General features: G+C 31.7%; 1 protein-coding gene across 6 annotated transcripts in view; it reads right to left on the bottom strand.

Annotated features, from left to right (window-relative positions):
• Positions 1-14,322: 14,322 nt before the first annotated feature.
• Positions 14,323-15,281, bottom strand: part of LOC142335775 (uncharacterized) — a 72,168-nt gene continuing 71,209 nt past the window's right edge. For all 6 annotated transcript variants that reach the window (XM_075384130.1, XM_075384151.1, XM_075384128.1 and 3 more), the window contains one exon: positions 14,323-14,937. In XM_075384130.1, the coding sequence (XP_075240245.1) occupies positions 14,471-14,937 (467 nt within the window). In that variant the 3' untranslated portion in view covers positions 14,323-14,470. The remainder of the gene's footprint in view (positions 14,938-15,281) is intronic.

Below are 15,281 nucleotides of genomic sequence, written 5' to 3' on the forward strand. Positions count from 1 at the left end.
ACAGCAGAGGTATATATATATTTCTTTTAATATTGTAATTATATCCGATCTTAAACGCAAATAAGGCTTGCAACATGTTTGCACAAATATCGCATGAAGTTTTGAGAGAAAGCCAATTTTGGAAATAAACTTGTTATGGAAAGACGAACTAAATTAAGAGTGAAATAGACCAACTTTTCTCAATCTCAGATTGAGTATTGTAACAAATTTCATCATACATAGCACTGATCGTTTTGATTGTTGTGAAATGTCGGTTGGTAAGTGAAGTGTCGTTGCGATGCCTCCACTCTTCCTTAGAAACAATAAACTTTGAAGGACGCTGTTTGTTTTCATATCTTGCAGCTATTTTGGGATCCATTTCAATCAAACTGCAGACCTATCTATCTAGCTGCGAGTAATTCCTGTCACACCTATACCCACTCAGCCCCCTCCTCCCCCTTAGGGGCTAATATTATGTATGTATAGCCTTGACCTTATTGCACAGTTTAACTTCAGGGCCAATAATTGAGAAGGAATTGCAGTTATTTCAACAAGTGATAAATATCTCATGACTTTAAATTGTTAACCATATTAAACTGAATAAGATAGCAAAAGATATAATTAGTCCATATATGTGAGCCGGAAGTACACTTTTATCTAGTGTCCGATAACTTTGTCAGTTTTTGCCATGACGTCAGATAAAGCGTTCTATGATTTTACATTAATGCTGATTATATCATACAGCTAAAAAAGATCGGAACGGATTGAAAAGAATTCGTCAAGAGAATTAAAGGGAACTTTTTTTTGACCAATCCGAACTTATCTGAACCGTAGACTAATTTGCAAATCTTGGTGTATTATGTAACTTACCATGTAATTATGTAATATCTTGGAGCATTATGTAATATACCACTGAGTATAGTTAAAAAGGGGAAGCAATTTTACATGGTACCAAAGAGGAGGCGATTGTTGAAAAGATCCAAAAGCTCAACATCATCCATATTCCATATACTATTTTAGGCCCATATCAATTTTTTTAACCATACGTTTCAGGCAATTTGCGTTTAAAATTAAAACAGAAAACATAAGACTGTGCGTTGCACAGAATGTCTCAAAATGAGGCTTTTGAACGCACACAGTGCAGATCATGTCACTTTTTATCATGAAAAGTCTAACTTCAGACAAAAATATCAAAGTTTTTGCAGAGTAAAAACAACAAAAATTTTACAAAACCAATTTATTCTGTAGAGAATTGGTTTTCTTTGTTTACCTTTCAAGAGAGACTAATATAGAACAGTCCAGACAATTACTCTAATTTGAAAACAATCAGATTTTTTTGCATCATATTTTACGCTTTGCTTTGTCCACTGAATGGAGGAAAAGGATGGGATTTATTTTGCACCTCTTTTTGACTTGAATCCTCAAAAGTATTAAAGTTGTGTAAAAGCTGAGTAACTTTAATTTTAATTCTAGAGGCAAAAGTGTTTCTCCTATTCATGAGAGCATATTGTAAAGGACTTGTATGGTTTTACCTTTAAGCATTAGAGCAATCAAACTCTAGTATGCCCATTTTATTGAAAGCATTGACCATAATTTCATATTTTATCATACTTTTAAGCAGCTGTTTTATATCTTAAACAGATTTCGAAGATTTCATTTGAAAAAATTCAAATTACTCCTTTCAACAAATAGTCGAAAATGACAATTCCATGAAAAAATCATGGCGTTAAGAAATTAGAAACCGACATAATCACATTTTTCAGACTCAAAAATTGTTCTCCAGAACTTTGATAAACAACGAAAGCTTTGGTTGCAAAAAGACTCAATAAGATGAATTTTTTTAACATAGAAGTACCTAAGATATGTTACATAGATTTTCAACTAGAACTACCTAAGAAATATCTCGGCGTTACAAATTATACAAAAAACAAAATCAATAAGCTCACGATGCCAAATCATTCAAGAATTTGACAGTCAGGCAAACGCGAGAATAAAAAAATGACTTTTGTCACAGTTACTTCCACAAGCAGAAGCATGGTTTTCAGTACCACCTATTCCAGCACTAGGACTCCATTTGCAGAAGAAAGAAATTTGATTAAGCTTAAAAAATTGTACCTTCAAGACATTCCGGTTTAAGATAGTGAAATTCAATATCACTATTGCAGAACGGGAACAAAAGATGCCCCGGCGACCATGCGGTCACCTGCAACCGCCGACGAGACGGAACCGCACATTATCCTATCAGAAATCTCCTTGTTTGAATTTCCTGTCTACAAACTTTCCAGACGTTGTAGAGAGGAAATCATACCAGGTGATATTTTAATTCCATCACGGAAAGCCGGAAAACCAGTTGAGTTGTTGTTACCTTGTCTTCACGGCTGCAATCAATAACAATTTTTAATGCGGAAGAGAGGATAGTGGTTGCTCTCAAAATGGCTAAAGGGCGAAAGTACAATGCATATAAAACTAAGTGCAATGAGCTCGGGCTTTCTTTTGAAAAGCTCGCAGTAGAAGCTTTTGGTGGTCTGTAGTTGATATTGAATAAAGCTCTTAGGAAGTTGGCAGTGTTAGCTGACAGTCGGAGTTTTTTTAAAGCGACAATCTGTATTCTACAAGAGGTTGTCGCAATTATGTTGGCTATAAAAATCAAGGGATGTGCCTCATTGAACTCAGTAGGCGCAATTTCACCAGATTTTTACTAGTTTATAAACAGAAGAGTCCAAACGGGTCTTTTGCTGTTCGTCCATGATTGGTTTACGGCAAACGGGCCGTTAATGTGGTGACTGTTTTTCATCAACCGTGTTTTTTCAATCACCCAATTAATGAGATGCCGATCTAGAGAGAAAAATTCACAAAACATTTATCCCCGGGACAAGATTCAAACTTTTGATTTGACGAAAAGTTTTATCTGAAAAATAGCAACAAAAAACTAAAGATTGATTTTTAATATCCACACAAATGATTTGTTTTTCTACGTTTAAACAAATCTTTAAAAACACAATTTTGGATTTTTTTCAGTCGTTCTTTTCTTGAAGAGCCTTAAAACCGTCATCAACAAATAGATCCTCCACGACACTGATATCAAAAGATAATTTATTGTTAAATGTAACAATGACACCTCAAGTAAAAATTCCTCACAAAGACGAAAACATGATTCTACATCTGATTTCCCCAATCAAAATATCGTCAATCAACTGAAAAATGAGTAATTTTAAAATAATATCGGGTCAGTAGCAACAAATTAATTTGCTATATTTTTCGGCTCCAAAGTTTTTTGCATTTATGACGAAAAGTTAAATCATAAATTTGCTTGAAGTTTGATAAATCATACAAAAAAAATCAGTTAAATTCTTCAAAAAAAACAAGAATATGAGCGTAAAGTTATTTCTTTTTGGCTTACATCGATCACAAAATTTTTAAAAGTTTGATTAGATTAGTGAAAAGTTAAATCATAAATTTGTTTGAAGTTTGATAAATCATACAAAAAAATCAATTAAACTCTTCAAAAAAAACAAGAATATGAGCGTAAAGTTATTTCTTTTTGGCTTACATCGATCACAAAATTTTAAAAAGTTTGATTAGATTAGTGAAAAGTGAAATCAGTAGTTATTGCTAAAGCGTATACAATTTCATCAAAATGTACTGCTGTTGTTGATGTTTGTGTCCAATATGTTGGAAAACGAGAACGTCAATTTATCTGGAACTTTTCAAAGCGGAAATGGCTTTGTCTTGCAAGCAAAACACAATCCTTTGTATCTGCCAGTGGGAAAAACATGCTGAAATCTAGTTTTTTTACGACCTTTCCGAAAATTAAAGTTAAGTTTGTATAAAGTTGAATAAATTTATTTCAAGTATTTGTAAAATTTCCAAAGTTGGCCTAAAATGCCAATGTCTTACAACTTCGAATCATTTTTGTAACTCACATTTTCTGTCAGAAAGCTGTCAACTCATTGCTTACTAGCAGGAAACATATCACAATTATGTTGAACGCATAAAGAACGTGATGACAAGTTTGGGACAAAAATCGTAGCATCATGAACCGTATCTTTTATTATACTAAACAGTACAACAGTTTTTGATAATCTAAGGATTAAAACTTTCTGCAAGATTCAAAAAACCTTTGTTGCCAAGAGTTTTTACTTTTTGAACCCATAGATTTAAATATTATTTTTTAAACCAAAGGTAATTTTTTCATGTATGTTGTAACAATTTGGAATTTTTATTAGAGATGGTGGCACACTATAATGAGCACACTGTTACCACTGACTCTCAAAAAGAATGCTAAAACTGTATGCGAGGCCAAATTTGTCAGCAAAAAAATGTTTTTAAGCATCCCAGATCAATGCCAAACAGCGATTCAAACAGCAAAAATGGTTTCAGGAAATCATTTTTGCAGACAAATTTGAGGATGTGAATAGATGACCCTGGTGATCAATTTTTCTGGAAAAATTTTTGTTCAGTTTTTGATGTACCAGCTTTTTTCTCTAGTGGTTTCAATTATTAAGTATCAAGAAATTGAAATTTTTGTGGTCATCTTCCGTTTTTAGACATCGTCTGATGTGGTAGACAATTAGCAGAAAAATGGTTTCGGGATAATTTTTCTTTCTTTGGGTAGGATTGAAAATTTTCAGTTCAGAGGCGAAATTGATTTCTTAATTTTTTCGTAGCGTTTTTTTTTTGACTTTTTTATATGCTTGCAGTTTACATTAGTTTGCTAGCACATTAGAAACAGATATGGACAAGTATAGCAAAGACTCAAGCCGATTGAATCAATTTTCAAAACATGTTCATGAATTTACTATGTCAAATTATGAACAGCCATCAATATTTTGTTTTTATATTTTCTCAATTTCTAATGGATCAGGAAAATAATTTCATATCTGTTTAGAAAAGATTGAAAACATGTTTCAGAAAAGGAACTTTTTAAAGAGGAGAAAAATTCACTTGAGCTTCAATGAGGTTCCAAGAAGGTAAAACTTTAACAAATGCCATTTCATTTTTGTCAAACTTTTGGCGGAAGCCACAAGAATGATCTTGAAAGGTTGTTATCGATTTTCATTGATCTTTTTAAAGTCTTTAGTTCACTATCACGCTATATTCTTTTATGAAAAATTAAAAATTAAAAAGTTCTCCAAAATTTGAGTATATTGATTGAAATCTTTTCTAGCTTAAATGTGTTGATAATAGATAAAGTATGTGTTGATATATATATATATATATATATATATATATATATATATATATATACAAATTCTATTCTGATTGAATACTTATAAACCGTTCTCTTTACACAAAACAGTTTTAAATCCTCTAGTGTTTTTGCGATAAACTATGAAATTCAAAAACAGAGGACAACGCAATTTTAATAAAAAGTAGCGTTTCGATGATACATGTTTTCTTTGCGTAGAGAAACAAAGATTATTCGAGAAAACTGTATTGTTGATCCTGCTGAAAACTGTGCTAGATTTAAAGAAATTAAATTGACGATGAATGTCGGAAAAAGAGATCTAATAATTTCCCAGCACTTTTGAAAAAAATTATTCATAAAGGTGGGGAATTTTGTTCGAAAGGCACAATTCATATAGCTTTCAAAAGTAACTCCAATTTGATCTTCAAAGCTTAAGTTCAAAAAAAACCTTTATATAACTGCTGAATAAGTGAAAAGTCAATTTGTTTGATTGGACATTCGGTACTTTTCGAAGCTAGATGCTAGGCTGCTGTTCAGGTCAACGGTTCCATCTTATCTACTTTCAGTAAAGCTCTTTTTTCTGAATTGCACTTACGGTTGATTTTTTTTGAGCCGACAAAGAGTAGCATACAAAAAATTTTTGATTCCCGCTAAAAGTTTTCGATAGCTCACAAACTTTTTATACGAAATTAGGTATTTCAAATGCTCACATGAGTGTTTCAGTGCTAAGAATCTGATTTATTTTTCAGACAGAGAAATGTTAGAAAAAATAGTTTCCTGAGCGAACACCTTTTGGCTTGGATAAATTGTCCAACTGATCGGTTAATACTGCTGACTACTAGAAGGAAGCAAAAAAATTTTATAGACAATATGACGATATTTTTATACACAAAATTTTAAGAAATCATGTTAAAAAATCTTCGCCAATTGGAAAGAAATATTTGGTGGTTTAAAATTAATTTTGCAAACATAACTCATGAAGTTTTTTTACCTTTTGAATTAAAATAATATCAATTTATATTTGTGGTAAAATTTAAACCAAGATTTATCCATTTTTTCGGTTGTTAAAAATTAAATTCTATGAAAGTCAAGCAATTTTTGATTTTGATCAGTTTCACTCAATTAAAAAGTTAGTTTCATTTGCCAGCACTATATCGCAAAACTATTTTCATCGTTTTTAAAACCATCGACAGCAATTCTCAACCGGATTGTACTATATTTAAAAAGGTTTCTTAGAACTAGTTTGTTCAAAATTAAACCAAGGATTATTTTTTGTTCTGTTCTAGCCTGAAGAAAAGGCAGTTAAAATTAAAAAAATAAACAATTTTGCAACTGATCTGAAAAATTTTTATCTGGGAGCAAACAAACCTTGCATTTTAATTTTTGATAATCAAAACAAAAAAACCTGAGATTTTGAGTTTTTCCTCTTATTATGTTTTCAATGAACAGCTTTTGCAATTGAACTTTTCATTTCTTCTCTAATTTTTGTGGTTCCTCAATTTCAAGAAGTTTTGAAAAACAACATCAGTTTCAAGCTAATATTTTGCTAGTTCTGATCGCCAGTTTTGAGGATCTCTCTAGAAAATGCAAGCTGCGAGTTTTCAGGGTTTTCAAAACCAAAGATTACTGCAAATCGGTTTTTTTGACTAGGTGAGCTCCAGGCTTCATCTTCATTCTGATTTTCGTTTCTTTTTTTCGACCCCTCCCTTTACATTTTTAGTTTGCGAGTTTTACATTAAGGTTCATGTCTAGTTCAAGGTGCACTTTTTTATTGTTCGCAAAAAATTAATTTTTTTCTGAATTTTCTAGAAAAGAACATTGTTGTGCTTTATTTATTTTCTATTTTTAACCTTGTTCACTCTATCATGTTGTTCAGTAAAAGGAAACAGTACGAAAGACCCATTTGTTCTGACATTTTTTTTTGAAATTTAGTGCATCAGAGCAAAAATTTCAAACACGATTTGAGGGAATTCTTCTTCCGACACCTCTTGAGGGGTAGAGGAACTATTCACTCAATGGGTTTTTTTGTTCAGTAAATTTTGACCGATAGATATATTCGTCGTAGAGAGCTTTGAGTGGTGTCCTTAAAACGCCCGTCCACCGCAGAATACGGAATGAAAAAACTTTTTGGATTTCGTTTACTAGAATGAGTTACTGTGATTTAAAATGTTGTGAATATTAGACCAGTTTGTGTTGCTTTTTTCATATTTTCGGGAATTTTTGCCAAAACTTTCATTCAATTTTGAAAATATATAACAAAATAGTAGTTGAAAATAGTTTGAAATAAGTATATAAAAAAGTGTATAAAAATTTCGTTGCACTAAACCGATTTGCGGTATTTTTCTATTATTTTTTGGAATTATTGCCTATAATTTCAATTAATTTTGTTTAACTTTTTTGAAAATGTTAACAAAAGTTCTGTTGATTTTGTTATCAAAAACGCCGCATTTGTTTTTGATCTTTTAGTAAACAAATTATCCAGATATAACATTTCAAACCATTGAGTGTTTTTTATGGTCAAACAGCAATAGCCATGCTCGTTTATGTCCAATCGTGAATAGTTACAATCCAAAAAAAATCGGATTGTAATCAGTCGAGCTTTTCGAGCTGTTTTTTGTTAACTAAAGAAAAACAATTCAAATTAAAGCTCCTTTTTGATAGCCCCAATCGGCTTCCTAAGCAGCTCCAAATTTTTGTATCCAGTTTCTTTTCAAGACAAGTTCCTGAATTTACAATGTCCAATTATGAACAGCCATCAATTTTTTGTTTTTATATTTTCTCAATTTCTAATGGATCAGGAAAATAATTTCATATCTGTTTAGAAAAGATTGAAAACATGTTTCAGAAAAGGAACTTTTTAAAGAGGAGAAAAATTCACTTGAGCTTCAATGAGGTTCCAAGAAGGTAAAACTTTAACAAATGCCATTTCATTTTTGTCAAACTTTTGGCGGAAGCCACAAGAATGATCTTGAAAGGTTGTTATCGATTTTCATTGATCTTTTTAAAATCTTTAGTTCACTATCACGCTATATTCTTTTATGAAAAATTAAAAATTAAAAAGTTCTCCAAAATTTGAGTATATTCATTGAAATCTTTTCTAGCTTAAATGTGTTGATGATAGATAACGTATGTGTTGATATATATATATATATATATATATATATATATATTTATATATATATATATATATATATATATATATATACAAATTTTATTCTGACTGAATATTTATAAACCGTTCCCTTTACACAAAACAGATTTAAATCCTCTAGTGTTTTTGCGATAAACTATGAAATCCAAAAACAGTGGACAACGCAATTTTATTAAAAAGTAGTGTTCCGATGATACATGTTTTCTTTGCGTAGAGAAAAAAAAGATTATTCGAAAAAAACTGTATTGGTGATCCTGCTGAAAACTGTGCTAGATTTCAAGAAATTAAATGGACGATGAAGGTCGCAAAAAGAGATCTAATAATTTCCCAGCACTTTTGAAAAAAATTATTCATAAAGGTGGGGAATTTTGTTCGAAAGGCACAATTCATATAGCTTTCAAAAGTAACTCCAATTTGATCTTCAAAGCTTAAGTTCAAAAAAAACCTTTATATAACTGCTGAATAAGTGAAAAGTCAATTTGTTTGATTGGACATTTGGTACTTTTCGAAGCTAGATGCTAGGCTGCTGTTCAGGTCAACGGTTCCATCTTATCTACTTTCAGTAAAGCTCTTTTTTCTGAATTGCACTTGCGGTTGATTTTTTTTGAGCCGACAAAAAGTAGCATACAAAAAATTTCTGATTCCTGCTAAAGGTTTTCGATAGCTCACAAACTATTTATATGAAATTAGGTATTTCAAATGCCAAATATTTAATTGCTCACATGAGTGTTTCAGTGCTGAGAATCTTACTTATTTTTCACACAGAGAAACGATAGAAGAATGGTTTTCAGAGCGAACACTTTTTAGCTTGGATAAATTGTCCAACTGATCGGTTAATACTGCTGATTACTTGAAGGAAGCACAAAAATTTTATAGACAATATGACAATATTTTTATATACAAAATTTTTAAGAAATCATGTTCAAGAATCTTCGCCATTTGGAAAGAAATATTTGGTGCTTTAGAATAATTTTCCCATACATAACTCATGGAGTTTTTTGACATTTTGAATTAAAATAATATCAATTTATATTTGTGGTAAAATTTAAATCAAGATTTATCCATTTTTTCGGTTGTTAAAAATTAAATTCTATGAAAGTCAAGCAATTTTTGATTTTGATCAGTTTCACTCAATTAAAAAGTTAGTTTCATTTGCCAGCAGTTTATAGCAAAACTATTTTCATCGTTTTTAAAACCATCGACAGCAATTCTCAACCGGATTGTACTATATTTAACAAGGTTTCTTAGAATTAGTTTGTTCAAAATTAAACAAAGGATTATTTTTTGTTCTGTTCTAACCTGGAGAAAAGGCAGTTAAAATTAAAAAAAAAATAAACAATTTTGCAACTGATCTGAAAAATTTTTATCTGGGAGCAAACAAACCCTGCATTTTAATTTTTGATAATCAAAACAAAAAACCTGAGATTTTGAGTTTTTCCTCTTATTATGTTTTCAATGAACAGCTATTGCAATTGAACTTTTCATTTCTTCTCTAATTTTTGTGGTTCCTCAATTTCAAGAAGTTTTGAAAAACAACATCAGTTTCAAGCTAATATTTTGCTAGTTCTGATCACCAGTTTTGAGGATCTCTCTAGAAAACGCAAGCTGTGAGTTTTCAGGGTTTTCAAAACCAAAGATTACTGCAAATCGGTTTTTTTGACTAGGTGAGCTCCAAGCTTCATCTTCATTCTGATTTTCGTTTCTTTTTTTTCGACCCCTCCCTTTACATTTTTAGTTTGCGAGTTTTACATTAAGGTTCATGTCTAGTTCAAGATGCACTTTTTCATTGTTCGCAAAAAATTAATTTTTTTCTGAATTTTCTAGAAAAGAACATTGTTGTGCTTTATTTATTTTCTATTTTTAACCTTGTTCACTCTATCTTGTTGTTCAGTAAAAGGAATTAGTACGAAAGACCCATTTCTTCTGACATTTTTTTTGAAATTTAGTGCATCAGAGCAAAAATTTCAAACGCGATCTGAGGGAATTTTTCTTCCGACACCTCTTGAGGGGTAGAGGAACTATTCACTCAATGGGTTTTTTTGTTCAGTCAATTTTGACCGATAGATATATTCGTCGTAGAGAGCTGTGAGTGGTATCCTTGAAAAGCCCGTCCAGCGCAGAAAACGGAAAAAGAAAACTTTTTGGATTTCGTTTACTAGAATGAGTTACTGTGATTTAAAATTTTGTGAATATTAGACCTGTTTGTGTTACTTTTTTCCTATTTTACGGAATTTGTGCCAAAGCTTTCATTCAATTTTGAAAATATATAACAAAAAAGTAGTTAAAAATATTTTAAAATAAGTATATAAAAAAGGTGTACAAAAATTGCGTTGCATTAAATCGATTCGCGGTATTCTTACTATTATTTCTTGGAGTTGTTGCCTATAATTTCAATTTTTCTGTTTAAAAATTTTAAAATTGTTAACAATAGTACTGTTGATTTTATTATCAAAAACACTGCATTTGTTTTTGATCTTATCTTAACAAATTATCTAGATCTATAACATTTCAAACCATTGAGTGTTCTTTATGGTTAAACAGCCATAGCCATGCTCATTTATGTCCAATCGTGAATGGTTACAATTCAAAAAAATCGGATTGTAATCAGTCGAGCTTTTCGAGCTGTTTTTTGTAAATTAAAGGAAAACAATTCAAATTAAAGCTCCTTGTTGATAGCTCCAATTGGCCTCCTAAGCAGCTCCAAATTTTTTATATCTAGTTTCTTTACTCAAAAAATTATGGTCGTCTTCAGTTGTAATGTTTGATTTTTCAAAAAACAAGGGCTTATTGAACTTTGCGACTATTTTTCTCCTAATTTGATCAACTTGTAGCTTAGTGTCAGCATAAAAAGAATGCTTTTCTCCTTCCTCTTCTTTATACTGGATCGAAAAATACTCTGTTTTATAGTTTTTACGCATTAAGTTCAGCATTGGTTTTCTGGATTTGATACTACTAAATTTCACGACATTTTTTGATTTCTAGGCATTGGCAATATTTTACACATTTTTTTCATAATCTCACTTTAGCACATTATTGTCATATCACATAATACATCATTAGCGTTCAAATAAAGGAACAACTGAACATATAAAAGTCTTCAGAGGCAATAAAAGAATTTTATAAAATTTTTATTAAATTTGTCTTTAACTGTCGTTTTTATTTTGTCTTTTTTGGTCGTATAAATCTGCCTGGATAATGACAGGTCTCGTTAATTTTTATGGAGAAATGACTGAGCCTATACTCTGACTTGAGCAGATTGGCATTCATGACTTTGAAAACAATCGTTTTCAAAAAAAATAAACACTTTTTATTTGCGAGTTTTTGTTTTTTGTCTATTTTCAACCTAGTCTCGTTACTTACAGGCCACATGTAACATTATTGTAGTCAGAGAAAGGAATATGTGTATAAAATTTATAGTTTTTAAAGATTTTCTTACTAAATTACTGGTTTCGACATGCGTTTTACGCAGAAAAAAAAATTTCTGAATTTATCCATATTGGACGTTCTTTTTGTGAAACAAATTCTGAACAAGAACAAGTTTCAAGCGTTTCGGTTGGACAAATGAAGGAACCTATTTAAAATTTTCATTTTGTAGCTAATGGCTTTCTTGACTTTGAAAATATTTGATTTTGAAAAAGACAAAAGTATTACTTGATTTTGCCCCTTTTTTCTCTTTATTCGTCTGCTTGTTACCTATTCTCATTAACTGGAGGTCACATACCACATTATAAAAGTTCGAGAAAGGATCAATTGAACATATTCTAGTGGTAAAATATGGTTTAGCGGCTTCGACAGCGTTTTCTCGCAAATTTTAATTCGATTTTTGTTTGTTGTCTCTAATTGTTGTTCTTTTTGCAACAGCAAAAAAAAGCAAATAATGACGGTTCTTCATGACTTCTTGAAGTAACTTATGTGATCACAAATTTGTTAGATGTTTTCAATTGCTATCTTATGGTTCTCATTACTTGGAAATTAGTTACCAAGCCTTTTTATGGAGCGATTTCACATCTTTCCTAATGAATTCCAAAAAAAAATGTTTACCTTCATTTTTATCTGACGCTATTTGACCTTGTTAATACTTTTTTTATAAAATGGACAAGAAGTTCTGGATGTAATTAATGTTTGTTGTTATTGCTGTTTAAATTTTTTGTTCTTCTTGACTTGATTTCTCAATAATATGTTACCTCATCAATCTAATACGGTATTTTTTACTCCACTGAATTTTTTGCGCTGGAGGCTATTTTTTTAATACGCATTTTTAAAAAGAAATACATGAGTTCTCCTGCGGTTTTTCTATCTGTTCCCATTTGGTAGACATATATGCCAAAAAGAGGATTAGCGAAGTCGGAACTTTATATGAAAATGCACTTTACCGAGCCTCCTTGTATTTATTTGAACACACTTTGAAATTTTCCAATCAATTTTCATTTTTTAAAAAATTAAAAGTCAATTAATGAAAGAAAAGGGAGCTCCATTTTTTATGGCACTAATCAACAATTTTTTTCTTTATTGGAATTCCCTGAATCATTTGGACACATTTAAATGTTAATTTGATTTAATTTTCTAATTTAAACTGAAATTGAATAGCTAAGATTTTTTTACATGGCTTCTAGTCAAATGTTTGTTGGGAAGTTTTTGTTCTCTCGCTGTGAAAATCTTCAATAAAAGCAAACTTTTTTCTTGTATAAGAACAGTGAGTAATCAGCATGCCCATATATACAAAGCTTTCATTCATTCTTTTAAAAAATACTAACCGGCTGCCATCTTGATTTGCTTTTTCAACAGATTGGAAGTAGTTTTTGTGTTAATAAATTTAGAATAAAACCTAAAGATCCGTTTTCATCATACTGCTTCAAAATTTTTGATGTCAGTCTGTCTAAATTTAGTAAACGCCAATTGACTCCAAATGGTTATCCTGCAAAATGCTACTAAATAGCCATTCACTTCGCAGCTATGAAAAAATTTCTTTAATGCTCGAACAACATAAGCTTAAGATGATAGCGTTGTTTCTGATATTTTTCTCTTAGGGCTAAATTTTACAACCAATAGATCATTTACTTTAATTTTTTATGCAAATTGAGAAAAAGTATTCACACAACCAATGAGAGCGGAGCTCGGCCAACAGCAAATTGCAAGAATCATGGATTATATCTATTGGTCTTGCGCCACTAGGCTCTGGCGATTTGAATCCCATTTTTTTCACGTTCACCACAAATCTTACATATTTACAAGCTTTTATTAATCGGCGAATTAATACAATTTCACATTTAAGTTGAGGTAAATTTCTGCGCGCCTGCACTTGTGGGTGGATATGTGATCACCTGGGTTTTTTCAGTCATTTTCTGCCAATCATCTAATATTTGTGAGTGGTAGTAATACAAGCGTTGGCTCTAAAATTTTCAGATTTCTTTTTTTGGAGCAGTTACGAGTTTTAATTAATTGTGAACATTTTAATTTTAACACTAATTTTGTTAAAATTTCAGGCCATTTTTTTAAAAAAAAATTGCCAAATTTTATTATTTTATTAAAAGTTTCAATAATTACAGGCTTAAGTAACCCTGGAGCGATATTGAGCCTATTTTTTCCAAATCTGTAGTGCTAAATCTGTCAATGCTTTCAAAAAGGTGAAAACTGAACTCTGAATGTTTTTGTTGTCCTGCTTCAATTGTTGAGGTCTTCAGAAGTTCGCAGCGAGGCGCATATGAATCAAAATTTCCTGTTCAGCCGACAGCTGATTTTTAGCCAGTAGCTGATAATAGCTGAAACATTGAAGCCATTTTATTTTGTAAAAAAACATCGGAATATTGTTTAGCTTTGTCTGACTTTTGGTTTTCAGTTTTTTGGTTAAAATTGGTTGTTAAGAATTGGACTTATCAACTATTTCAATTTCTGACGCGTTATCTGTGCCATCTGCTTTGCTTACATAAATTCACCGCATTCAACGCAGACCTGTTTGACCTCAAATCCTTTGAACTTAGAACGGTTAAAGAGCATGAAGTAAAACTAATGTCTGGAGTGTGAATTCATTGCAATTATCTAAAACAACTAATCAATAATTACAAAAAGAAACAGAGCAGCAAATAGTGAACGCATGAAATCAAAACAAATTTTAAAAATCAAGACTATTTAAATTAATTCATTCGCTTTGTTTGCTAGCACCAATAGTTAATTATTAAAATTATTAAACTGGGTATTAACCAATTATTTTCATGCCTGCTGGTTGCCGAAATCGAATTTTCTCCGTTTCCATTACCAGCATTCTCAGTATTGCCATTGTACATTTCAGAACTCTGAATTGCAGAGGAGTTGCGCGAGTTCTCTGTCCCATAGCCACTTGTGTCTTCGCCAGGAGTCCCCGAGGGTGCAGCACTCCTGGACCCGGAGTGGTTTTTGAATGTCATGAAGTCAGAATCGGCAGTGGAATGGGAGGAACCCCAGTTAGTCCTAGGAGTCGAAGCAGACGCAGATGATGAGGGTGACAAACCCTGCGAGGAGGGCGAGGATGCGCTTGATGACCTTTGGGTTGTCGGGTCAGTTGGATTTGAGGGCTGTTCAGGCGGAACAGTGTCTCCGGGATGCGCCACTTGAAAAAACTTGAGAAACTTCCTTTCCTCTGGATCTGAAACAAAAGAGTTGAGTTACCGAATAGTTTGTAAAGCCTATCGGCTGATGACAGGATCTATTCTTTCCGGATGGGTCTAGGAAATAACCCCCCGTCTGATTCTCATAGTAACTAGCCATCCACGGAAAAAACCTCAACGGAAATAAACCACATCGTCAAAAATGGCCAGGTTAACATTAAACCTCAATTATTAAACACACGCTCCGCTAAGGAGTGTCCAAGGTCCGCGAGGATTCGCCAAATGCGCTAAATGTTCAGCTCTCTAATCGTTTTTGAGTTTTTTGCGTTTTTTTTTCTGAAATCACCGATCATCATCGGTGGAAGCGAAACATAGACCGATT

Source organism: Convolutriloba macropyga, chromosome 1 (genome assembly GCF_964194025.1).
Source record: "Convolutriloba macropyga chromosome 1, txConMacr16.3, whole genome shotgun sequence".
Lineage (NCBI taxonomy): Eukaryota > Metazoa > Xenacoelomorpha > Acoela > Convolutidae > Convolutriloba > Convolutriloba macropyga.